Source organism: Chelmon rostratus, chromosome 10 (genome assembly GCF_017976325.1).
Source record: "Chelmon rostratus isolate fCheRos1 chromosome 10, fCheRos1.pri, whole genome shotgun sequence".
Classification (NCBI taxonomy): domain Eukaryota; kingdom Metazoa; phylum Chordata; class Actinopteri; order Chaetodontiformes; family Chaetodontidae; genus Chelmon; species Chelmon rostratus.
In genome coordinates, this window is record NC_055667.1 from 392,718 (window position 1) to 419,751 (window position 27,034).

At 40.5% G+C, this 27,034-nt stretch overlaps 2 protein-coding genes across 3 annotated transcripts in view; both read left to right on the plus strand.

Annotated features, from left to right (window-relative positions):
* rtel1 (regulator of telomere elongation helicase 1) overlaps positions 1 to 11,452 on the plus strand; it is a 43,451-nt gene extending 31,999 nt beyond the window's left edge. For both annotated transcript variants that reach the window (XM_041945947.1, XM_041945948.1), the window contains 9 exons: positions 140 to 293; positions 395 to 552; positions 823 to 918; positions 3,444 to 3,654; positions 4,142 to 4,279; positions 6,140 to 6,271; positions 9,143 to 9,331; positions 9,452 to 9,574; positions 10,847 to 11,452. In XM_041945947.1, the coding sequence (XP_041801881.1) occupies positions 140 to 293; positions 395 to 552; positions 823 to 918; positions 3,444 to 3,654; positions 4,142 to 4,279; positions 6,140 to 6,271; positions 9,143 to 9,331; positions 9,452 to 9,574; positions 10,847 to 10,914 (1,269 nt within the window). In that variant the 3' untranslated portion in view covers positions 10,915 to 11,452. The remainder of the gene's footprint in view (positions 1 to 139; positions 294 to 394; positions 553 to 822; positions 919 to 3,443; positions 3,655 to 4,141; positions 4,280 to 6,139; positions 6,272 to 9,142; positions 9,332 to 9,451; positions 9,575 to 10,846) is intronic.
* A 655-nt stretch (positions 11,453 to 12,107) lies between these two features.
* Positions 12,108 to 19,254, plus strand: icmt (isoprenylcysteine carboxyl methyltransferase). The gene is made up of 5 exons (XM_041946684.1): positions 12,108 to 12,328; positions 13,217 to 13,305; positions 13,685 to 13,854; positions 16,472 to 16,689; positions 17,152 to 19,254. Exons 1-5 carry the CDS (start codon positions 12,110 to 12,112, stop codon positions 17,329 to 17,331), a joined length of 876 nt encoding a protein of 291 aa, XP_041802618.1. The 5' UTR covers positions 12,108 to 12,109; the 3' UTR covers positions 17,332 to 19,254.
* The last annotated feature ends 7,780 nt before the right edge of the window (positions 19,255 to 27,034 follow it).

Sequence of the window (27,034 nt, forward strand, 5' to 3'; positions counted from 1 at the left end):
GTATCATATATGCACCTGAAAAGCTGTGTGCCTACAAAACCCTCCAAAAATCAGACCTGATTGTCTGTTGGCACTGCATTATGTAAGGTGATTACAATTTAATTTGTCATCTTACTGTTTGTGGTTGTGTTTGTGCCAGAGGCCTGTGGTAGAGAAGAAGTCTGCAGCAGAGACCTGTGGGACTGACACTCAATCCTCAGTTTTAACTACCTGCTCATCCTCCCAAAGCTCCCATACCAAGAAGGCCAAGGTGCTGGAGGCCCACCTTCCCAGCCTGAAGAGGAGGAGGCTCAGTGAGTAAAAAGATAAAGTGACCATTTCCACACCACCTTGAAATTTCTTTTCAAAAAAGGAAATGTTAGTCCTTCATTGATATGTTGGGCTCTGTGGTCAGATGAACCCACTGGAGACCATGGGATGGCCAGGATCTGTTTCGAGTATGAGTGTGAGGTACAGGAGAGTCAGAGGAAACCATTCAACCTGCTGGATGCTCTGGAGCGAGGTGACCATTGCAGTGGAGAGGACAATGATGCTGTTGTGGGAGAGGAGAAGGTAGCTTGTTATCTGTGAGACACTGTGGCCTGTCCATTCTTCTTGACATGTCCCTTGTTTGTACTCGGCAAAAGAGAGGGTCTGTGAAAAAAGAAGGCCTGTGTACTATACACAGTAGCCAATTTAACTGTGGTAAATGTCTGGTACAGTCCCATTTTCAGTAAGATTCATACTGTGTATAAAGAGCCCATGTGTGAAGTGGGTCAATACAACTCTTATTGATGCCATGAAACAACAATGTTAAGTTCAATTGTGCATTTTCTTTTGAAGGCAAATCGTTTGTCCACACTGTCTCTTCAGCATGACAAGAGGATGGATGATGAATTGCGGGGAGTCAGACGTAAAATCAAATTGGTTCAGGAACAGGTACATATTAAGTTAACGAAGGGCAACCGTTTTTTGTGGTGTTAAATTTCCTGGTTTTAGATGATGGAGTTAAGAAGATGACATGCAGGTACCTTGACAACTATTAGCCAATTTGTTATCATTAAGCCAAAATTTCTACTCACACAGAAAGAAAATGTTCACTTCTGAGCACATTTATGTATCAATTTCAGCTTCAAATTTGACTTGTCGAACAAAATTTCTGTGGTAATAGTGACTGGATTGGTGGCCTAGCAGCTGGCCAATCATAGCTCTTTGCTGCTCCTCTCCTCTCTGCTTTGTGGGCTGGACCTCATATTTACTTTTTGTAATGAAAGTGATCACAACATGGAAACTGTAAATGTTAAAGCAGGAAAGAAATGAACTGAGATGGAACACGGTAGGCAAACCCATTAGAATCTATATTTGATTCTATTTCAAGATAATTAATAATAATAACTGACACATTTAATAACATTTTTAGCATATTGGATTTACTCTCCATTAATGGGGAGTGTATTAAAGTCTAGTACAGGTCAGTTGTACTAGTTATCAGGAGTGCCACCCAGCTTCTGTAACTATAAAGGCAGTGGTAGAAAGTCATCTTTGAAGACTACATATTTCCAACACAAAGTTTAAGTTACAAACATGGAGTTTCGATCTAATGAAAGACCCACAGCTATATGGAGGTGTAATATGAAGTTACTGGAATACCACTTTATTGCCTAGTTTGAATACAAGTTTAGTTAATTACAATATTAAAATTAAAAGTCCAAATGTGTTCCATCCATTGTGTTACCATGGTAATCCTCTATAATTACTAGATTAAATTATTTACAATTAAATGTGGAAGCCCAAGTGAGAAAAAAAATCTGTTGATCCATTTTTGAAGTTCAGTTAAGAACTGTCATTATATGGAATCACCTCTACGTGTGTGATATAAGTGAGTTACATGCTTTACATAGCATTCTATGATATAACCTCAATATATTATTGATTTGAAATCCAAGCTGGCGCCACGAATGGCTGCCTCGGTACTCTGCTCTCTTGTTCTTTTCTTTGTTTATGTTTATTTGTTGCGTTATGAGCTGTCCCTTTTTAATACAATACAGCTGAGAGAAACTGTGAAACTTCACCTCAGCAACGAACTGGACTGAACCACCAACAAAGATGCCCTGTACAAGAAGGGCCAAAGTTATCTCCATCTGCAGTCTTCTTGGCAGTGGTCTGCTGGGGCTGTGAAAGCTCTGAGAGGGACAGGAAAAAGACTAAACAAGCTAGTCAGGAGAGCTGGCTCTGTCCTGGACTGCCCTCTGCATAACATTAAAGGCATAGGAAGAGGAGGATATTAGCCATCATTGGCAACCCCTGCATGACACTGGGGTAGCCCTCAGCAACTCCTTCAGCCACAGACTGATGCATCCACATCGGACTTCAGACACAACACAACCAGCTGCCACCTCCAGAAGTTTTCTGATGATACAGCCATCTTTGGATGTGTATCACAGGGGAACGATTTAGAATACATGGAAGTTATCAAGGCATGTCCAAACTACTTTTTGTTGCAACCAGTCAAGAGGTAATCTAATTATCAGCTGAAGACTGAGATCAGCTGATTAAATGAGTCCAGCCTGGTGTGCTCCTCCTTGGTTGGAATGAAAACTTGCAGCCACTTGCAATCATCTACAAAGCTGTCCTTACATCCTTTCCCAAGAGATAAAACAACTTTCCAATACAAAATGAATACTTTAGTCCTATTTAGAACACAGCAGAGTAGTGCACTTCGGCCTCTTTTGGCTAAAATGAGTATTACAATAACAAACGCTGAGAAAATAATTATGGCAAAACCCTTTTTTCACTTGTTCTTAAGTCATAAACACAGGAGAGGAAACAATTTAGATCTGAAACTGAACATCCAAATGTCTTTTCTTACTTGCCTCTCAGGGCTTCAGTGATTAAATTAATGTATTATAGAATACTATATTATTCAAAGCATGTAATTCACTTTATAACACAAACCAACACAAATTGTCAGTCTTCCTTAACCCACAGTAAAAGACAGGCCCAAGATTCTATGAAACACATACAGTCATGTGGCTCCTTCAGTTAACTTTGTCACTTGCGTGCTAGCACAAGAATGTGTGTTGTACACTATATGTATCAGATGAAGTCACAAGCCCCTGATTCTTGATTATATGTTGTTGAACCAAATGTAATTCTAGCTAGGTTGACTTGACACTGACAGACCTATTGAGTGTATATATAGAAATATAATAATTTCAAGGAAAACATTTTAAGTTTGTTTCAGTGTAGTTCATGTACATATGCATGATTTTTCCATTTTATATAATTTAGTACCTTGTTGTTTAAAGGAACATGAAATGGTTATGGTCTTGATCAAATTACAATTGGCATAATCTTCTGTGATAACTCATATTTGTGGTGCTACAGATATATTTTTAATTATTTTTATTTCTATAAAAAACATGTCCATTGCAAAAGCTTATTTTTTTCCTTCCTTGTTGAAGAAAATGAGCAGGTCAGAGGATGTGTCTGAGGAAGGTAAAGCCAGCCAGGCAAAGACTTTCCTTGTAGAGATGAAGAAGTCACTGAGCCAGGTCAGCTTTGACCGCATCGTACAGGCTCTGCAGACCTACAAGAAGACTGACATCCTGGAAGTCCTGCTGACTGAGACAGCTGTCTTAACTGAAGATGCTAATACTCACAGTCTGCTCCGGGGTAAGTCTTCTACTCAACAACGCAATATGTATATACAGTATGTAAGGATGTATGTAACATGCACCTTTACACTTTGATAGAAACCATGTGCTTATAAATCAATCAATGAGCTTTAAATTGTGATAAATAACAGACTACTAAGACTCATACTTGCAGTGTTGGCCTGCCTGACACTAAACTCAGATGTGTTAGCATTTAGCTCCCAGTACCACACTGTGCCTGTTATTCAGCCAAGGAGCCTCCTCGTCTGTTGTGTTGGATTGATTTCAGAGCACATTGGTTTGTGGTTTCCGATGGATAGATGGGCAGGCTGTGTGAAGTTTTCACATGGGTATATGAAGCAGGGAGGACACCTTACCTGGTATTTGTGCCCACAGAGCCTCTCCTCTCCAGGTTAAAAATAATAGTGATATGTTTAGTGTGTGTGCATCTTTCCATGTTTACTTTGTCATTAGTTGATCTCTTCTGCCACTGTGTCATGTGTCAGGCATGTACCAGTTTGTTCGCCCACATCACAAGAAGAGGTTTGATGAGAAATGCCAGGAGATGACCGGGCAGGGCTGTGGATACAAACCTGATCACTCACTGGCTAAGGACAAGAAAAAAGCACTCATGCTGCACGGTGGTATGAAATGCTGTACTCAACTTTATATGTTAGAAATGTGTCTCACAGGGAATATTGGTTCAAAGACGTAGTAATCTGTCAGCTAATTCTTCAATTCAGTTCCTAATAATTGAGTCTTTAAAGTTTCATAAATGTGTAAACAATGAGCATTACTTCATCAAGTCTTTGATGATATTATAATGTTACTTCTTTTGTCCTAACAACATATACAAAAACAAACATATTTAATTTCTAATGATCATATTTAGTATACAATAATATAAAACGCAGAAGAGGAGAAAATTCTCACATTGCAGAGAAAGTTTGACTTTTAATTGATTTTTGTGTTTGGTAGATTATTTCTTTGTTGTAACCTTGCTTCTTGGCAATAAATCTTACACCTTTGGAAAGCCTGTTTATTTCCCTTTTAAATGGTGCCATGTTTGTAAGGAACATGCATTTGCAGGATAAGCAGCAGAGTTGAGTATGTGGGTCGTGCCCATGAAAAATTTGCCAATCTTCTTTGCCATTGCCAGACGGCTTATTTTATATTATGCGACAACTTTAAGATGCTGTTCCACAAAACCAAGTTGCGGTATTATTTGAAGTGAGCCCTAGTACCATCTCCAAACTGAAGGCCAAGTTCCATATAAGGAGGGATGTCAGAGACAGGCCCAGACAATCGGGAACAGACTGCACGCAGCCAACCTCCAGTCTCGCTGCCAGGAGGCGTGCCATGACTGCCCTTCACCATCAGGCCTGTTTGCGCCAGTGTCGGCGACATGTGCACTGGAACCTGAACATGTGGAGGAACGTTATGTCAGCGATGAGTCAAGATTCTGCCTACGGCAGGTGGATCATAGGGTCAAAGTGTGGAGAGATACAGAGAACGCTATGCTGATTGCTGCACCGATAGAGTAACATCTTTTGTGGAGGTACTGTGATAGTGTGGAAAAAAAAGGCTTGTCATCATTGGAGGCAATCTCGACGCACAAAGATATTGAGATAAGATTCTGCAACCAGTGGCAGTCCCATATTTCCACAGTCTGGGACTGAACTCTATCACTCCCACAGAGCATAGTTTATCAGAGACTACCTCCAGAATTTGGGAGTGGAAAGGATGGAATGGCCTGCCAGCAGTCCTGACCTCAACCCCAGTGAACACTTGTGGGATCAGCTTGTGCATGCTGTTCGTGCCAGAGTGACCAACACAACCACGTGTTGATGACTTGCGACACATGCTGGTTGAAGAATGAGATGCCATCCCACAGCAGTGACCAGTGAGTGTGACCAGGCTGGTGACCAGCATGAGGAGGAGGTGCCAGGCTGTTGTGGATGATCATGGTTCTCCCACATGCTACTGAGGCTCCGGTTTGTAAAATGAATAAATTGTTAAATTGCCAACATGTCTTGTTTCTTCAGACTTGAATCATCCAACAACAGTCAACAGCAAGATGTTTGACATCGACAGAGAAGATTTGGCAAATTTTCATGGGCGCAACCCACATACTCAGCACTTCTGAAATAATCTACCAAACACAGATTTCCTTACTTTTTGTTCTATGTTTATATAATGATATATATATATATATATATATACTTCCATTATTATTGTTAGATCCATAGTGTTGTATGTTGTTGAGAATTGAATTGTTGTTGTAGAATTTGCATGCCTTGTAAGTTAAGCTTTGGAATTTTCTGTCATTTTCCTAGTCGCTAATTTTGAATAGTAGAACATAGAACATTCTTAATTGTTAAAAGCAGAACAGATTAACAGGGCTTATCTCTTCTTAACTGATTTCTGTTGACATAAGAGTTAGCTGACAGCACAGTAGGAAAGGAAGACAAATTCTGTTACTGTTATGCTTTGTTTTCTTGAAGCTACAGACAGACCGACAGCTGTGGATCTAACATCCTCCGGTGGGATGTCTACCTGCTGTCAGCTGAATACACAGCAGCTCAACAAAGGAGGACACCACCTAAACCAGCAAGGATTAAGAGAACCTCAGACTGGTAGGGCATTACATCCTTATTCCTTTACATTTCCCAAATTATGAAGTATTCAGTGCACTTGCAGGTAAACATAAGACATTCACCAAGTGAAGACATTCTCCTTATTTCTTAGTGTTTGTTTGATCACTGAAAAATATGCATAGTATAACTTAGTTATCACTAACTTATATTCAAAGTATTTCTATTGTAGTTTTTACTTGTCATAACAGATGTCTACACTTTGAATTGATTTAGCAGTTTTAAAAGGTACAGCATACAACTCATACGTAAGTGTCACCATTTTATGCACCATGCCAGATTATAGCTTCAAGCTATTGTAGTTTGAGATATCATAAAAGATGACAAAGATATATATCACTATGTAATTAGAGATGTCTCATAATAAAGTTTTGACTAGTGATAATCTGTCATGTAAATCCTGTCAGTCCAACGAAAGATAAAATGATGCAATGGTTTCTTTTATAAATATCTGCGAAAGATTTCTGACTAGTCCAGATGTATGATGCACTTGTAGATGTCTGAAATTTATTAAACATTAAATGTTGAAATGGCTTGCCACACACTGATCTTTATATTTCAAGTGGTTGGTGTTCAAATTGAGATATAGGCTACCAGCTGCCGAGAATTTGAAGGGGAACTCCGTTTCTGCTGCATTGATCCTGTTTTTACACTGTCCATCGTGAGTCAGGCAATGTTGGAAGAGTGCGATGCTAAATCAGCTCAGAAATCTTTTCGAATCGGATTTGTGTCGCACTTCTCAGCTTGATCCTTAGAGAGGAACCAGAACCTAAGTCTCTGGGTACAGGGCAACCAATCGTGCCCACTCTGCTCAGGTACAGCAAGTTTAAAGCACATTTTGTCAGGTTGTAGAATTAGCTTATCACAAGGCCGGTATACATGGCGGCATAATCAGGTGCTGAGAAGCTTAGCCACAGGCATTGAAGAGAGAAGGAAGCAGGTGAATTCTGGAAGTTCTAGAAAGGAGAGGTTAGGTGTGCAGTTTGTTCGAGAGGGGGAGAAAAATAGAGTTGCTAAGTCAGGGAGAAGGCAGGTAGGTGGCTGCCTGGTAGGGGCTGATGATTGGCAAATGCAGGTCGACTTGGGAGGAAAGCTAGTTGTGCCCCAGGAAATAGTTTATAGTAATCTGAGGCTGGACATTGTCTAACAGTCCCTTGGGAAAATTCAGTGGAGGCAGCTTATGAAAGGAAGAAGACTAAGTATGCAGATTTAAAGACAGAATCTGAGCAGAGGGGATGGAAGACCAGGGTTTGCCCAGTGGAAGTGGGGTGTAGAGGTTTTGTTGCAGGGTCAGCTGTTTCACTGTTGAGGGAGCTGGGGATGCATGGGCAAAATTTAAGGAAGACAGTGAGGGAGATGTCAGATGAGGCTGCTAGGTCTAGTCAGTGTATATGGATTAGGAGAAATAATAGTAGTTGGGGGGTGAAATAGGGGCGGTGAGGAAGGGTGGGGGGGCAGAGGACAAGCATGCCTAATCCGGCAGGAGAAGTCTGAACAAGACACCTCTCCTCTGCTCTGCTTTCCCCGTCCCATCTTCCCTCTCCCAATAGGAAGAGATCCAGGAAGGGGAAAGGTAGATAAGGTGGGGGTGTGGCCAGCTAGAGTCTCTCTTTGGGACCATGTGGCCTGCTCAGGTGAGTTTGTGTTGTAAGATACAGAGTTGGCTTGTTCTTAGTTCTTTTTTTTTGGTTGTTTTCCTGTTTTGTTTGCAGTGGCAGTGCTGTTTGGATTGTGTAGGAGCAGTGTGAACTGGCACTAGGGGGGGTGACTCTCGGGCGCCGGAATTCACCGCCTAGCCTCCTGGAGGTGTCGTGGGACTAAGTAGGCGAAACACAGTTGAAGTGTTAGGAATCACTGCTCATGTAGGCATGTATAGAGACAGATTAGGGGTCCAAGGTTCTTCACTGAGAATGAATCCTCTTTTTGAGCACAAGTACCTTGTGTTTAAATTAACCTTACCCGAAGTGGTTCATTGTTTACATATTCAGTATGGCCAATCTGTGATATAGGTCAAGCATTGAAAGGCACACATACTTGTATGTCTTAACGTGCCTGTTTAAATATTGGGAGGACATTTTTACTGCTGTTCTTGTATCTGATGTATATGATAGAAAGATAAAGGTTGACTATGAATTGGTTCTTTCCTTTGTTGCTGCCTGTTAATGCATAGAAAACTTATATGCTTGTAATTGTTTCAACTGGAAAACTGATTTTAAAGAACTGAAAACCTACTTGTCTGCCTGCTTGGCTGGATGACATGGCTCTCACTACAGATGGAGAAAATTCGCTACTGGCGAACTACCATTTTGTAGTGGTCTGGATAAGGACATGCACTCTGAACACACACTGACATCAAAGACTAAACATCCATGCAGGTGGCCAAATGCTTGCAGCGCATGCCACACGGCCATGGTCCATGATCTATTCTGGCCTGGGACCTGTGTTGGATATCAAACTACTCTCTCCTGCTCTCTCATTGTTTCCTGATTGCCTTGTCACTATTGCGAATAAAGGCAAAAAACAATTAAACTTCCCTCCTCATGTTCTAAATTAGTATACTGAGCACATAACAAGGATATTATTGAGGCATGAAGAAATAAGTCTTGTCGATCTTTTATATACAGATGCATATTTGCAAGCACAGTGAACACAGCCAAAAAATGTGTTACACGTGGCATATTGTTTAATGTCACACAACATTAATACGCCTATGCACATTACTTTGCACTAGTGACTTTGAGTATACTTTGGTTGAAGAATAATGTAGTTTTGTTAGCATACCAAGACAAAGTCTATTCCATGTATTGAATGAATGGTTATAAAGCATGAAATAAACTCCAGTACTCACTTTAGGTTTTGCTCCAAAGAGTGAAGTCCACGCTACCTTTCTGGCTGATGTGAAAAAATCCCTCGGGGAAGAAAAATCAGCTCAGCTCTTTCAGGCCATTTACAGCTACAAAAAGACAGACAACTATGAAAACCTGGTGACCATAGTGGTGAGCTTATTCACAGAGAGAGATGAGGACTTCAACCTTCTAGTCAGTACGTTCTTTCAAATCACTCTATATATTAAGATTCTGTTTAGTTTTGGAGAGTTGAACAAGAATTTCTTGTCAGTGGTTGTCACTGTTCACACACATCTTTTATCTTTCTTTTCTTAAGGATTTGCCATGTTTATTCGTCCTCACCATAAGACGCAGTACAAACAGATGTTGGATGCTTTGGTAGGTCAGACAGTCTCTGCTGCTGATGTTCCTGCTGTGAGTGAAGATCAGCAAAGACATGGTAAACCTGATGTATTATAGTATGATAGAAACATTTTTGTATTTCTGTCATATCTTGCCTACTACTCTTTGTATCTGCCTCTACAGGTCACTGAAACCATCAGGCTCATTGATGTTTTTTAATTGTTTTGGACAACAATGTAGCTCTATGCCACAAAGGAAGGGGATATATCAGGCATTGATACACACACAATACTTACTATTACATACATTCAGTGTTGGTTTGGGTCTTTTCCAGAGATTTTTTAGAAAAAGAAAAATATGAAAAATAGCCAGATTTACTGTATCCTTTTAAAGACATACAGTGCATCCGAAAAGTATTCACAGTGCTTCACTTTTTCCACATTTGGTTATATTACAGCCTTATTCCAAAATGTATTAAATTCTATTTTTTTCCTTAAAATTCTAAACACAATACCCCAGAATGATGATGTGAAAAAGTTTTTTTGAGATGTTCCTACAGCTTAATTGGAGTCCACCTGTGGTAAATTCAGTTGATTGGACATGATTCGGAAAGGCACACACCTGTCTAGATAAGGTCCCACACTTGACAGCACATGTCAGAGCACAAACCAAGCGTAAAGTCAAAGGAATTGTCTGTAGACCTCTGGCACAAATCTGGGGAAGGGTACAGAAAAATTTGTGCTGCTCTGAAGGTCCCCCCCCATCATCCGTAAATGGAAGAAGTTTGGAACCACCAGGACTCTTCCTAAACTGAGCGGTCGGGGGAGAAGGGCCAGAGTCAGGGAGCTGACAAAGAACCCGATGGTCACTCTGCCAGAGCTGCAGGGTTCCTCTGTGGAGAGAAGAGAACCTTCCAGAAGGACAACCATCTCTGCAGCAATCCACCGATCTGGCCTGTATGGTAGAGTGGCCAGACAGAAGCCACTCCTTTGTAAAAAGCACATGGCTGCCCGTCTGGAGTTTGCCAAAATGCACCTAAAGGACTCTGAGGATCTCAGGCCTGCAGGCACCACACATCACCAGGCAAAAAATGAATTTATTCCATTTTGAAATAAAATTGTAGCATAACAAAATGTAGAAAAAGTGAAGCACTGTGAAAACTTTGCAGATGCACTGTACATCAGCCTGCATTGCTTTCTGCCACTGTTTTCTTTTACATTATCACTTGGGGGCAAAAGTTGGATATTTTCAACTTTTGGGGTGAAAAAAGTGAAGATTATGTATTTCTCACAGGTTTCAATTTCCACAGACACAACAATGATGACACCTATGAGACCTTACATCTAATTTTACATGTTTTTTTTTTCAGCTTCATCCTCAACCTTAAAGACGCAAAGCAAGATTTCCAGTTTTTTCTCAAGCAGCCAAAGAAAGTAGAATCTGAACTGCAGCTTCATTGTTTATGTATTTTAAAAAGTTTATAACTTTTCATGCTGACAAAACCATTAACTAGCTAGACTTGGTTCTGGTGCAGTGATCTGGCTGTGTAGGTGTCTGAACACTGGGATGGACTGTGCATTGGCACTCTGAAATAATGATATTAACCATTAAAAGTCATGCATACCTTCAGTTTGTTATAGACAGGCGCATAGGAGGAAATATCCAGGTACAAGAGAGGAGAAAACTCCTGCACACTATCCTTGCAGAAAAACTTATTTCAAAGCAACCTGAAGTAACATTGATGTCTCATAAACTCAACACTCAAGAGTGTGTTTTTGAGAGAGGGTGACACCCTGTAAACCCAATTAAAACAGTAGATCACTAATTTACGATGAAATTTGGCACAAGGGCTGTGATGGCTAAATAAAGCCTGTTCTGTGTTGGATTAATGTCACGAAAAGTGAAAATGTACTATGGCGAAATCAAATGTTAATGAATGTTTTAAGGTAATTAAATGAATAAAATAAAAAAAAGGATGAACAAATATGCCTTCAGTTTCTTCTGTAACCACAGTGCTTTACTCTCTCTATAATCTAGCCTGCCGATTTATGGATGAGAGGCATCTTCCTTTTCCAAACTGACAGACTTGTGTTTGTTTTCTCACCTTCAAACTAGGCAACACCTTATTTTCATATACTCTTCAATATTAGGTTTGATTGATTGAATTTCATGTATTCTGATGACCCTGCACACCCATCTATGTTGCACCAAACTGAGGGCTGAAATAACCCAGTTGGGGCTGACAGGACAAAAGTTTATTTGCCACTATTTTCACCACAAGTAATTGAACAGTGGTAAAATATTTCAGCACCAATTATAGTATAAGGACATTTCACTGGAGTTTATCCTCTCGCATACACTACAGGGCAGGTTCCACGAGGAGTGCCCCTGTACTCAGACCGAGTTGTTAGAAATCCACTGAGGTTTTCACTGATGCATGTTCAAACCATCTAATTTAAGAAAATTAATTGGTTTCACTTGGTGACCGTGACCTTTTCCAAAATAATCTATACAAACACGAAGAATCCTGTCACTATGCATTGTTGCTGGCAAACTATAAAAAGCCATAAAATGACGTCACAAGGTTGTCATTTAGGTATCGCGAGAGTTCCTTCAACACAGTATTCTAATCATGGCAGGCGGTAAGTTGGTGCTAGAAGGAAGAATAAGTATAAACGCGTTTATTTTAGGGCTCAGCGTGGTTTTAATCCCATTGATCAGAACCTGGTTTGGACATTTTGACTGGGTCTTTGATTATCTAACGGAAACTGCGGGGAAAACAGCGATTTGTGTCCATATTGCCGTTATCAACGGCCTCTTGCTAATCATATACAGGGGACCTCTATACAAGGTAAGCATTTCTTGATTTATGTCTGATTTGATCTCATTTTGAGTAAAGCGAACGCGAGTTGTAGTAAGTTGCTATACAGCAGTAAAGTGTTTTATCCACCATAAACTCATTTCGCTGAGTCTGACACAACTTATTTCGCCATTTAAACTTGAACGTTGTGCTGCTAAAGTTGGCTAGCTGAATACCCGAGCTAGCTAACATTAGCTATCTATTTATGTTTGCGTTGCTTCATCTTATTAGCTAAAGAGGATTGAGACAGCTGGTGTTGATGCATTAAAGATAGAAGCCTAAGCCAAGTAAAGATGCAGTGGCTCCCGTTAACTCCCTACCTGCCTCTTTGTATGTTTAATTTAATTATATAATTAGCCCTGACAGGTTCTCGATGAGCTGTGAAAGAATTTGACCCAATTCAAAAAATATTGTTTCATTGTTGCCTTGCTTTGTGCCGAATGTTAATTGCTTGTATAATGAGGCTTGAGGTGACATTAGTTGACTTACCAGCATAAAGCAAGGTAGAAATTCGGTGTTGATCCACTGAATGAAACAGTCACAAGTGACGCATATTAGCTCAAATTGACGTAGTCAAACTTCTGGAATTGGTTTGCTCTAAATTGCTGTTGGTGGCTGGTGGGAAAAGCAACTGAATTTAAAAGTATTCTCTTCAGGTAAAACATCTTACATGCTAGGTATGGAGTTTTATCAACAGGTAGCACATAATTAAAATGCCAGGTATTAAGCCTGCGTTACTGGATAGGGGGATCCACCGTGTAGGCCGCTGAAACATGCTTTTCGTGGCCAACTGGTCTTTTGGTTAGCAGGAGAGAAGCTGGGTTTTGTGAACGTTGGCTGTTTGACCAGGGATGACCTGAGTGTCCCAACTCGTTCTAGGTTGCTGTGAGAGCCTGTTTTCTGGGGGTTACTTTTGGCTGTGGCTTAATTATAAGCTTCTCTGAGACCACCTGGACACATTTTGGCTGGTATGTAAATATGTTCAGATGTCACTTGTTGTTTAGTATGATCAGTTTAAGCGACATGATGTTGCTGATATATATTTCATTTTATTTTCTTTATTAAATTGGTATTTTAAAGTTTAGCCTTTATTTATATCAGTGTTAAGAAACAGTACCCACCCCATATTATTCACCAGTCTCTTTATTTTGTACAATATAACACCACTGAATCACAGTGAATTAAATTTAAATGAAATGTCTGATTGATAAATAGGGTTTAGTTAATTGTTCAGCTCTACAGAGAAACACGGTGAATCAGGGAATGTATCATATTTTGACAGCAGTGTGTGTTATGTAACCCAGGCATGCTGCCGTTGAAGGTGTGTAGTAATGCGCCTCTCTGCAGGTACATGTGCTCCCTGTCATTCTTCCATTACTCTGAGTACCTGGTGACGGCCATCATCAACCCTCGCAGCCTGTCACTGGATTCGTTTCTGCTCAACCACAGTGTGGAGTACACCCTGGCTGCTGTCTCGTCATGGGTGGAGTTCACAGTGGAGAAGCTGACAGTTCCAGGTTGGTCAGTCATTGCTCTCATCACTAATAACAGAGTCCACTTGGAACTGCCATGTGTATTTTGTTAATGGCACACAAAAGGTTTGCCTGTCAGTGTAACCTATGATGAAGTAACATGTGGCTCATGACATGTGCAGACTGGACATGCAGAGCATGGACGAGTTAATAGCGTAAAGGCTAAGTCACATTATGAGTCTGTGAAATTTCTGAACATGTCCCAGTGGCTACCCAAGCCTCTTTTAGAGTCTTTAGGCACTTAATTTGGATTAGCTTTTAACATTTGCAAGTAACCTAAGTTATACGTAACTAAAACTCATCTTATTCAGTAGATATGTACATATAGTGGCATGCAAAAGTTTGGGAACCCCTGGTCTAAATTTCTGCCCTTCAGTAAAAGATGACCTGATTTCCAAATGACATAAAGTTAAAGCAGTAATCGTGCTTAAAACGTTGAAAGAGATTGTCTCATCTTTAACTTTATGCCCTTTTTCTATTCTATTCTCTTAACTCTTCACAATATCATAAACCTCGACCAGGAGTGCCGAATGTTTTCATGAAACTGTATGTACATGCATACTTTATTTTCCACCTGGGTGAAACGGTAGCAGTATACAAACAAACCACACAATTCAACAAATTTCAAAAAGCTATTTTCAAAAACATGAGTACAGGCATATGAGGTACGCGCAGTTTGAGTCCAGCAGCCTTTCAGTCCACTGGTGTCCACACTGCAACAGATTGGAGATGAGCTAAAAAGCTGTGTGCTGTTTGGAGGTATACCTTGGGGGTTTGAGTTTTTGGCCAAAGACGCTTCTCTTCTCACCCAGCATGTCATGGAGGAGGTAGAAGATGTTGTTTGGAATGTTAACCAACATGGGCAGCATCCTCTTCAATCTCTAGGTCTGCACTGACTTTCTGAGAAGGCAGAAATACTAGGGTAATATTGACAGTGTAATTGTCGAAACTTGTTGCTTAAGCCACGCCTTATTTTTACAACATATCTAATCCAAATACAGAAGGTCCTGATTCACAACAGTGAAGATGATCAGTTTCAGATGTTTATTAGTTTTAGTGGCTGATTCTTTTGACACTACGCAATAGTCAGTAGTGTCTGGCATGCAAAAAGCAAACTAAGTTTTGAGTGAGGAAAAGAAGGGTTCAATTCTGGCTTCACTGACAGAGCGATACAGTGAGCGTCAGGTTGCTTCCTTCCTTAAAATTTCTAAGATGGCCGTTCATAAGAACAAGGTAAATCAGCAGACATTGGGAACAACAAAGCTACAGACCGGCAGAGGGCGAAAACGACTCTCCACTGACCAGGATGACCGTCAGTTCATTCGAATTCCACTCAGCACCCGCAGAATGACATCAAGTGACCTACAAAAAGAATGGCCAGTGGCAGCTGGGGTGGAGTGCACAGAGAGAACAGTTTGAAACAGCCTTCTAGGGGCAGGGCTCAAGTCGTGAAAAGTCCTTCAACAATGAGAAGCAAAGAAGAGCCAGGCTGAGGTTTGCAAAAGACCATAAGGATTGGACCATAGAGGACTGGAGTAAGGTCATCTTCTCTGATGAGTCCAATTTTCAGCTCTGCCCAACACCTGGTCGTCTAATGGTTAGACGGAGACCTGGATAGGCCTCCAAGACACAGTGTCTCGTGCCCACTGTGAAATTTGGTGGAGGATCAGTGACGATCTGGGGGTGCTTCAGCAAGGCTGGAATCGGGCAGATTCGTCTTTGCGAAGGACGCATGAATCATGCCATGTACAAGGTTATCCTGGAAGAAAACTTGCGTCCCTCTGCTCTAACAATGTTCCCCAACTCTGAGGACTGGTTTTTCCAGCAGGACAATGCTCCATGCCACACAGCTAGGTCAATCAAGGTGTGGATGAAGGACCGCCAGATCAAGACCCTGTCATGGCCAGCCCAATCCCCAGACCTGAACCCCATTGAAAACCTCTGGAATGTAATCAAGAGGAAGATGGATGGTCACAAGCCATGAAACAAAGCTGAGCTGCTTGAGTTTTTGCACCAGGAGTGGCATAAAGTCACCCAACAGCAATGTGAAAGACTGGTGGAGAGCATGCCAAGACACATAAAAGCTGTGAAAATCAGGGTTATTCCACCAAATATTGATTTCTGAATCAAGTTTAAAGTTTAAACATTAGTATTGTGTTGTTTAGAAATGATTCTGAACTTGTTTTCTTTGCAGTATTTGAGGTCTGATATTTTCTGCAAATAAATGCTCTAAATGACAATATTTAAATTTGGAATTTGGGAGAAATGTTGTCAGAATTTATAGAATAAAACAAAAATGTTGTTTTTACTTAAACACCTATAAATTGTAAAGAAGAGGAAGAGAAGCTGATAATTTTGTAGTGGCCCCTAAAGTGTGTGTGTGTGTGTGTGTGTGTGTGTGTGTGTGTGTGTGTGTGTGTGTGTGTGTGTGTGTGTGTCTGTGTGTGTGTCTGTGTGTGTGTCTGTGTCTGTCTGTCTGTCTGTCTGTCTACACGACCTTCATCTTGATATACAACGATGACGTAAACACAATCTTGTGGTCCTGCATCGTGAGACTTTTCATTTGTCCACCAGTGTTTTATCAGCATGTCCTCCCCTTTAGAACTGAAGCAGCTGAACTGGTTGAGCTTCGTGGGTCTGCTCATGGTGCTATGTGGTGAGGGCCTGCGTAAGGCTGCCATGTTGACGGCAGGGTCCAACTTCAACCACATTGTACAGAATGAGAAGGCCCAGAGCCACGTGCTGGTCACCAGCGGTGTGTACTCGTACTTCAGACACCCCTCTTATGTGGGCTGGTTCTACTGGAGCACAGGAACACAGGTGAGCTACAACAACACTGCTTCGCCTCATGTTCAATTCATTCTCCATATACAGTGTTGCTGTCTAATAGTTTCACATCATGCATGTCGGTATTTATCAAACACTCTGTCATCATAATGACATTCATGAATCCTGCCAAATCTTCAGGCTGTGGCCTGTATCACTAATAACAAGTCTGTTAATTTAAAGCATCCCCTGTAATGGCTGATGTGTCATTGTTGTAGTTTGCAAGATTTCCTCCGGTATGACCTGCCTTTGCAATGTCACATAAGTTCCTTGAATGGTTTTGGCCACAGAATGACTTCATGCTGAAATTGATCAAAATTAAAGCCGAACTGTCCCAGTACTGTTGGTTCTTAGACCGCTAATACAGAAATTGCTAGATGAAAATAATTATAGTAATGGTTTGCTGCTCCCACATATTCTGTTTTGTTGACTGATGAGACTGCCGACTTGTCGTAGGTCATGCTGTGTAACCCGGTGTGCATATTGGGCTACACGATAGCCAGCTGGCGGTTCTTCCGGGAGCGGATTGAAGAGGAGGAGGTCTCCCTTGTTCATTTCTTTGCTGAGGACTATGTAGAGTACAAGAAGAAGGTTCCCACTGGGCTGCCCTTCATCTCAGGCATTCGTGTCAACTAATCCAAGGAGCTGGATGCTGGATGCAACAAACTTAACGCACTAAAGCAGGTCAGACCTGATGTGTGTGGCATCTGCCATGGCGGCTGCCCTCTGGAGGGAAACAGTGCAGCTGGCTGAGAGCCTGTAGCTCACAGAAAGAGACAGTGACAGCTGCAGGGCTGCTTATTTTCTACCCAACTTCCAAAATCCAGTTAAAGACCAGACATCTTCCACTGCACTACATTTATTTCAATAAGAGCCATTCCATCTGTTTCAGTTGAGTTTCTGTTTTTATGCTTTGACCATGCTTAGGTCACTGAGGACCTGTTTAGAAAAAATGTTCTGCACTGGGCCCTTCGGGATCATATGTGAGTAGAGAGTTAAATGACCATTCCCTGAAGTTTAAAGGGCAGACATTTGGAGATGTTTGACATTCACAGGAAATCGACCAGATTCACTATTTTTCATTAAATGCTAAATTTCTCAATATTCCCAAGAAGTTGCCAACATTATCCCAAATTTAGTCAAAATTCACTAATTTAGTCTATTTAAAACCCAACAAATGCTTATAGGACTACTCCGAAGCTCTGGTTTAAATATCAGTCATCTGCTGTAGTAGAGCTCTTCACAGGTACCTGTCAATGGACATGAGGCAAGCTGGGTCAAAATGATCAGTTCAGGCAAACTCCCATTGTATTGCTGCAGGTCTCTGATCTGCATTTATCATCATTACAAGGAATGGATGGAAAGTATGAAATGTGCAGGATCAATGACATGCATTTGTATCCTCAGGACCAATTTGGATCTGTCTTTGTTTTGTTGAACTAGAATTGCAGTGCAGTCTTTAAAGGCTTCTCTGAAAAGTTGTATCTTACTCCTTTACACGAGGTGGCAGCTCCTGCAGCATTATCCACACTGGTTTTGTCACTCTTAAAAGCCAAACCCAGACTTTGTCATGACATTGCCTCCCCATAGCCCCAAAGCTCTGGCACATGTTATGTTAGGTTAGGTCAGGTTAATTTAAGTTAATATGTAAATCCAAATACTTTTCATAAATTATTCCCTTTACTGTCCCTTATAATTATGTCCTTTTTCAACGTGGAATAGCATCCCAACAGAATGGACTATGGCAGGCATGTCAAACCGATTCCTTAAAGGGCCGTGTGGCTGCAGGTTTTCATTCCAACCAAGGTGCTCCTCCTTGGTTGGAACGGAAACCTGCAGCCACACGGCCCTTTAAGGAATCGGTTTGACATGCCTGGACTTTGGTAATGCTAAAGCTGTCCATCAAACCAAGTAGTTAATAGCTCTTGAACACAGGGTGAACCAGTGCATCCAGACAGTGGTAAAGGGAACAATAGGTCACATTACTTTTTTTTTAAATTGAAGAATTTATGCACAGAATCATTATTTATGTATAATAGACTTAATACAACATATAAATAAAGGTTTCTATCAGGTTTTTGAGACTGTTTGAATGCAGTTAGTGAGGAAGCTCCATCATGTACAGGCTAATTTAATTTCAGGCTAATAGTGGCCTGATTTATCCCTAATCCTGATTGCCACTTCCTCATTATACACTCAGGCTAATTCAGTCACAAAATGTTGTAATGTTGTGAAGACACACAAAGTGACTGTTCCTTGTTACGTTTCTCTATCATTTCATTAAGATGTTTGTGTACACAGGGGCATGAGGCATGATAAATGATTAAAAGTTGTTTCATTGGAGAACATAAGAGTTGATTTCACCTCCTGCACATTATCTGTATGGGAAAGGAAGTGTTCTTTTGTAGCCTCTTGTATTTTTATTTATTTTTTGCTGTTTTTAATACAAGTATACAGTGACTTGAAAAAGTCATGCCCCTTGAACTCTTCCACATTTTGTCACGTTCCGACCACAAACATATATTTACTGCCATTTTATGTGAAAGACCAACACAAAGCGGCACACAATTGTGAAGTAGAAGGAAAATTATAAATGATTTTCAAATTTTTTGTTATAAATAAGAAAACTGAAAAGTGTGGCGTGCAAAAGTATTCAGCCCCCCTGTGTCAATACTTGGTGGAACCGCCTCTCACTGTAATTACACAGCTGCAGGTCTTTGGGGCTATGTCTCTACCAGCTTTGCACATCTAGAGACTGACATTTTTGCCCATTCTTCTTTGCAAAACAATTCAAGCTCAGTCAGATTAAATGGAGAGCGTTTGTGAACGGCAGTTTTCAGATCTTGCCACATGTTCTCGATTGGATTTATGACTAATTGTTGTCCTGTGGACAGATTCCCCCACCTGAGCTGTGGATCTCTGCAGCTCCTCCAGAGTTACCATGGGCCTCTTGGCTGCATCTCTGATCAGTGCTCTCCTTGTTCGGCGTGTAAGTGTAGGTGGACGGCCATGTTTTGGTAGGTTTGCAGTTGTGCCATACTCTTTCCATTTCTGGATCACAATGCTCTGTGAGATGTTCAAAGCTTGGGAAATCTTTCTATAGTCTAACCGTGCTTAAAACTTCCCCACAACTTTATCCCTGACCTGCCTGGTGTGTTCCTTGGACTTCATGATGCTGTTTGCTGACTAATGTCCTCTTTAACAAACCTCTGAGGCCGTCAGAGAACAGCCATATTTATGGCTAGATTAAGGTTAGATTACACACAGGTGGACTATTTAATCATTTGGTCAACATTTGATCATTCAGAAATCATCAGGCAACTTCTGAAGGCAACTGGTTGCACTCAGAGAAAAGGGGGCTGCATACTTTTGCATGCCACACTTTTCAGTTTTTTATTTGTAAAAAATTTGGAAAATCATGTACAATTTTCCTTCTACTTCACAACTGTGTGGCGCTTTGTGCTGGTCTTTCACATAAAATGCCAATAAAATATATCTATGTTTGTGTGGTCGGAACGTGACAAAATGTGGGTAAGTTCAAGTTGTCTGAATACTTTTTCAAGCCACTGTATGTGATAAGTCTTTCTCTCAAGGCCAGGATACAAATGTGTATTTAGATATCTATGGAAATTAACATTAGCATAGCACACATTGAAGTTTTGCTCAATATGGTGTTTAATAATAATAGCTTTGCATCCACTAATTTATCACTTAACATTCTGTATGCTAGACTTTTCATATGGATATGACTATCACTACACAGTGTACGCTAAGGAGCTTACAAATTATTACTTGTCCCAACACTCAGGACTACTGTGACACACAAGAAATATTCAACTAGGTCATTAATTTAGTCTTAAATTTGACGTGTGTGTGTGTGTGTGCTTTCAGGGACACATTTCAGACTCAATAGCAGGTAATTGGGGATGGCTGGTGCATTTGGGTACAAAAGCCTTGCCCCCAGTTGGAAAACAATGTATTTTTGGGTTAGGGGCTAAGTTTCCAGGAAAAGAATGTAAGTATGCAACATCCCCAAAAGTGGAGTGAGTGAGTGAGTGACAGTGAGTGAGTGAGTGAGTGAGAGTTACTCATGCTGTGGGGACATAAATCTGTTTACATATCTGTTTACTCTCATATGGGATGTAAGTCCCCATAACATAAATCATTACATTTTATGGTCGACTTGATTTAACTGCCACTTTAACAGAATAAGACATCAACAAAGATCAACACTGAGAGTTTAGAGTTAGAGTTTATATGCATAAAGAAAATAAACTCTGCAGTCACAAACACACGTTAAAGCAAAGACAGCTGCACAGTTTTTACACTGCGTAACAAGGACATACAACACTGTTGGAAGAAATTGCAGTGGATGTACTCATTTGTAAAAACACTCCTTTGGTTGACCATTCTCAGTTCATATTCTGTCAGCCTCTCTGTCCCAACTGTGACAAAAATAGTCAAAAACCTCATTACACACCTCACTGAAGGAAGAAGTTAGAAGTTAGTAAGCACTGACAAACGACAAGGCACCATTATAGGAGCCACGGTGAGCATCTCAGCATTTAGCCAGACCAGATGGGGTAGGAGAAATATCTTTCCATTGCATTATTTATTCTTTTCCAAATAACATATTTAGATGGCTAGTTTACATGAAAAGAATATAAGTCATTATACTGACTTATACCCCTCTGAGGGGGAGGTTGGGGTTCAAACTTTTTGAACAGTGTTTGTAATCTCAGTTTAAAGTGAGAGACTTGTAGCATATCTGTGAAGTGCACTGTAAAGGGGTAGATAATGAGCTGATTGACATGACACATCTGAGTTTAGTGTCTTATGTTGCCCTTTAAAGTACAGAATACCATTTACCATAGGCCTGTATTTAACAGTCACTGAGTGAAAACTGCTGACTGATTACTGTGCTTTTTCTCACACAGCAGATTTTCTCAACACCACTTGTGTGAAATAAAATCAAGGCAATTATTAAGGCTCTGTCTTAATTAATCTCATGATGCACGATGAAGACTTAAGAATGTATAAAAAATGGACAACGAGGGCCTCTACTCCACTCCTTGGTTTCTGAAGGGCCATTGTGGAGCTCAGTGACAGTGGCTCCGGCCATCACCATCTTTTTGCTGTCCCTGACGCTGACGTGAGCTTGCTGAAACCTAGCAGTTAGCTGTCACTCAAAGCAGTCATGCCCATAATTAAGCATAACTTTATCCTTGATATAATAATTGTTTTTATTATTATTTTTATAATGTTCTATAAAAATTGACTACATGTACGGTTGTAATTAATTTCTATATGTGATAGATGTCCCTTTCGGTCAGGTAACCAGTTTCAGTGCTCCTAGTGTTAATGAAACAAAATGAATAGAATCTAAGTACACCAGCAATTCCATTCTCGTTCTTAATTGACAGCCCGATAGCCTTGGAATAAACTCGCCTCTCATGTCTATGTGCATAAGGCACTATCCATGGTGCTGAATAATGTACACTTTGCAGGTTGTTGTTGCATTACCTCACCTGTACTCTGTTCATAGTATTGCCAGTTGTGTAGACGAGACGGTGCATGCACAGGTCGGCTGGACAATTGCTCAGGGCACCTGGAATGCACAGTACATGCCAACAGTTGTAATGGCAACAGGTACAACAATAGTAACTTTGCAGTTTCCCATGAACAAACCAAAAAGAATAGACAGTGATTTGAATCAGGAATTGTGACACCTTCCAAAGATTTTTTGGAAATATTCTTATATATATATTCCTTTCTCCCCTGTAGGGAAATGATAATTTATTTGTTTCACACTTGTTTGAGGCACTTCCTCTGAAGAGGACAATTAATGAACAAATTAATTCAGTGAATTTACTTAATCAGTCTGATACTGAAAGTTATGACTTCTTGATTAAATTGATGTCCTCCTCCGCTTCAAAGGAATACACAGGACACCAACTTAGTCTAAATGAGAATTTATTAAACTGGCATTTACTAACAGAGGATAAATGAACTGACTGATAATCACACTCGAGTGGAACAGGTCAATATCGACCTGTGGATGATGGATTGGGCAATGGTGAAAGAATGGACATGATAACCTATATGAGGATATCTACAGTGAAATTTGAGGGTTAAAACTATTATTTTCTACTTGGTAAATCAGACACAACCATGACTTTTGTTTGGCTCCAACCAGCCATTTATTCGCTTATAAGAACAGATTAATATGAGGTATCTCACATCCAACCTTGTGGTAATAAGGTCCAGAAATCGCTCGGGAACAGGGTACAGCAGATTGATAAATTGTATGTGGGATTTACCCCTCAAGTCTGTCGGGACCCAGTAGAGGGCACTCATGTTACACACGACATACCAATCCCAGTGGAAAGCTAATACTAATCAATTATAAACAGTATTGTAAAAGTAAAATGATAAAGCAATGTCAAATAATGGCAAGTAGAATCATAATTAGTACAACTACCTGATCCAGAACTGGTTGCCAAATGCTGAAGCCAAAGTTGAGGGCACAGCCTCTTGTAGCATAACAACTTTTTAATCCATTGATTGAAAGTTGGAGGTAATCTTCCTTTCCATTTAAAAAGAATAAGTCTCCTAGCCAGGAGTGTAGCAAAGGCTATCATGTTTTTGCTGTATTGGTTGAGACAGAGATCCCATGGTACCGTGCCAAATATTGCTATTATGGCAAGAGGCTGTATGGATATTACTAATATGTCAGAAAAGAATTTGAATATAGATTTCCAAAAATCTGACAGAGCGAAAACATATGTGATATCATCACATATCATCAACATATAGGTCTTTTAATGTAACTAATCCATTCTTAGTCCAGGTATCAAAGGATCCATCTATGACCAAGGGTTTAAGCATATTATTTCTTGATGTAGGGGTGTTGATTGATATGTTATTAAGTGACAAAGTTTGTCTGAACTGTGTCCAGACCTTCAAAGAAAGCCTAAACACTGGGTTCATAGAGTAACTGGATAAAGGTTCAGGGGGTGGGAACTTGGAGCAAAGCAAAGCATGTAAATAGGCAGGTCCACATGGCAAGTTCTCTAACTGTAACCATTTTGGGCCGCTATCATGTGATGGGTTAAGCCAATATAACATAGCGTACAGTGTATATTAGCTGCCCAATAATAGTATTGAAAGTTTGGTTATTATAGTCCTCCTTGCTCATGGTGCCACTTTAAAATACTCTTACGTATTTGTGGATTTTTCTTATTCCACATGAATGAGGATATCAGTTTATCAATGAGCAGAGAGAAGGATTTTGTCAAAAAAGATAGGTATACATTGGAACAAATATAAAAATCTAGGTAGCACATTCATTTTAATGGTGTTATTTCTACCTTCTAATGATAATGATAATAAGTTCCAATCTGATTTAAGAGAATATATAAGTGGTGGGAAATTAGCCTTGTAAAGGTGTTTAAAATCATGCGTGATCCAGATTCCGAAATATTTAAATTTATTTTTACTTGACATGATCTGATTGGCTGCAGGGTTGATAGGCATAATTTCACTTTTTTGGGTATAGAAAAGATACTCCCATTCCCATTCTCCCGATCAAATGCTTTCTCAGCGAAATGAGCCACACTCTAGGAGGGGTTTATCCTTTTAAGGAATTAATGACATGACCGCTTGTCTCATTGTTTTGCAGTGAACCAGAATTAAACGATTCCTCATAGAGGGTAGGATAGGAGCAAGTTCAGTGGCAATTTTTTTTAAAGAACTCACTCGGATATCCATTCGGTCCAGGGGATTTCCCATTTTACATGGACCTGGTTGCAATAATAAGTTCCTCTTCTGAGAATGGACTTTCTAAATCTGTGGCAGTATCCTCATCAATTACAGGAGCGTGAAGGCTGCTTAAAAAAAGAAACAAACAAAGATTTATGTATTTATGTATAAGTGTGTTTATTAATTTACAGGTTGAATAATCACAATACAACAACAAGAAACAATACAGGTGCAATACAGAACAATCACAGTAAGGCTCATCTACGATAAGAGACATCACAGGACAATAAGATGTATTATTCTGCGCAGTGCAGAACATACATTGTCCTTTACCTTAGAGAAAAGCATTTCAAATAAAACAAAGCGGGAACAAACAGACGTATAGTAATACATGGCAATTCCATTTGTTGAAGATTTACATACAGGGGGAATATGCCTCCAATGCTTTCCTCCCCTCTAAGAACACCATAAAAGATCTCCACATACTGTAAAAGATGGGGTATTTACCCTTTAATGTGAGGGGTCTGTAAGTTTAATGCCCATCTCGTTGTTTATTGCAACTATTGACTGATCTGAATTCTTTTGGGATAGTTGATGAGCCAGAATCTTCCCCATCATATTCATACGTCTTATGCCTTGATTTATTTGCAAGATTTTTATCATATCTTGAAGATAAGAGATTAAATTCAGTAAACCAAAATCAAGTTAATGTGATGAGACATATGGTGGGAGCACACCATGAAACAGAACATACCAGGTACCAAGAGAAATGTCCAAATAGAAAAAAAAGAAAAAAGATATACAGTACTGCTCAGGCAGCAGACCCTGCAACACCATCATGCTACAGGTAGTCGTAACTAGACTGTAGCTCCAGTGGCCAGATTACTGACACAGGAACCACTGTCTTCAGTCTCAGTGAGAACAGGCGGAAAGTTCACATGCATGATAAGATTCCCGTGGACCACTTTCTCCTGCTTGGTTGCGCAGTTCCTGATCCTAAAGGTATGTGTGTTACTGTGTTTCTCCACAACACTGTAGAGGTGGTTCTCCCAGTGATCAGCCAGTTTCCTTTTTTCGCCATTCACCTTTGTTAGCCAACAGTACTCGGTCACCAACATCCACAGGAGCACCCTTAAACTTCCTGTTGTAAAGGTCAGTTTGTGTCTGCTGCTGGTTTGTGGTAGACATCTGAGCAACTCTCATAGCCTCTGCCAAGTCACGTCTGAGACACTGCACATAAGTGTCCATCACCTGATCATCCAGAAGGACAGACCCAAACATCAAGTCAACAGGCAGTCTTGGGGTTCTTCCAAACATCAGTTGAAATGGAGCAAACCCTGTGGTCTCATGCACTATGGCATTATGGGAAAAGGTAACAGATCTCAGCAGCTGGGGCCATCTGTGCTTAGCTTTTGGTAGAATGGCAGTGATCTTATTTGGAAGGGTGCAACTGAATCTCTCAACAGCTCCGTTGCCAGTGGGGTGGCATAATATTGTATGCAATGTTTGAACACCAGTAACTAGGCGCATTTCTCCAATCAAACTGCCTTCAAAGATTGCAACCTGATTTGAGTGTGCACACCCAGGAAAGTCTTCGATACAGAAGAAGTTATTCCAGAGTTGTTGAATGACAGCCTGAGCTTATTGGTCGGGACAGTGGCAGACCCAGGCCAATTTAGTTTTAAAATCTTTAGTAACCACAAGTACGTCAAGAGTCTTCAGATGATCAAAAGTCTATGCGAACCAATGCAATGTCTATATATACTCTTTCTTGTCTTTCTCCATCCCATGCCAGTAGAACCTTTGTTTAGACAGGTAAAGCATCTGTCGATGCCCTTGGTGATCTCATGATGCACTCCTTTTAGAATCTTCTTTTTCAGTGCAGAAGGCATAACATACTGGTAGGTCTTGATTTTTAATAGTGCCCTTGAGAGACGATACAAGTTTTTTCCAATGTCTGAGGAGTCGCAGAACATCAACTAGCTAATGTGCATGTTCAAGCTCAGGCATTTATCCTCCACCTCAATCTATCGTTGACCCGTGATGCCAGGATGGGTCAGCAATCCTGCGAGAAAAATAAATCTCTGGGACATCTTGACCAAAAGCAAGTCCAGTTGCCTTTGTAGAGCACTTAGAAAGATTGCTCATGTGGTTGACTGGATTAACAACCTGAGGCTTCAACTTCTGGAACTTGCCAGGAGAAAACTGTCAGTTTCAAATACCAATGTATACCTGGGTTTCCTAAATGGACAGTGGCAAAGGAAATTTCTTGTCCATTGTTGAACTGCCTTTTCAAGTACACAAAAAGATTTTAAATATGAATGGATTTATCATCATTATACTTATAGAAGCTGGGAAAGTTTTCCTTTACATTTATTGCTTTTTGGAAGTCCAGCCATGGGTTATGTTACTGTAGCAGTAGGTCACAAGGACCCTGCAGAGAACAGAGGCTAGAGACCAATCAGGAGGGAAAGGAGGGGCTGATTGGCAGCAGGTGTGACTGCAGTGGCAGCCTTCAAATTGTGTGTGCTCACTGTGGCTGTGACTGCTTGATTCCCTCTGACTCTGGTAGGGTGGA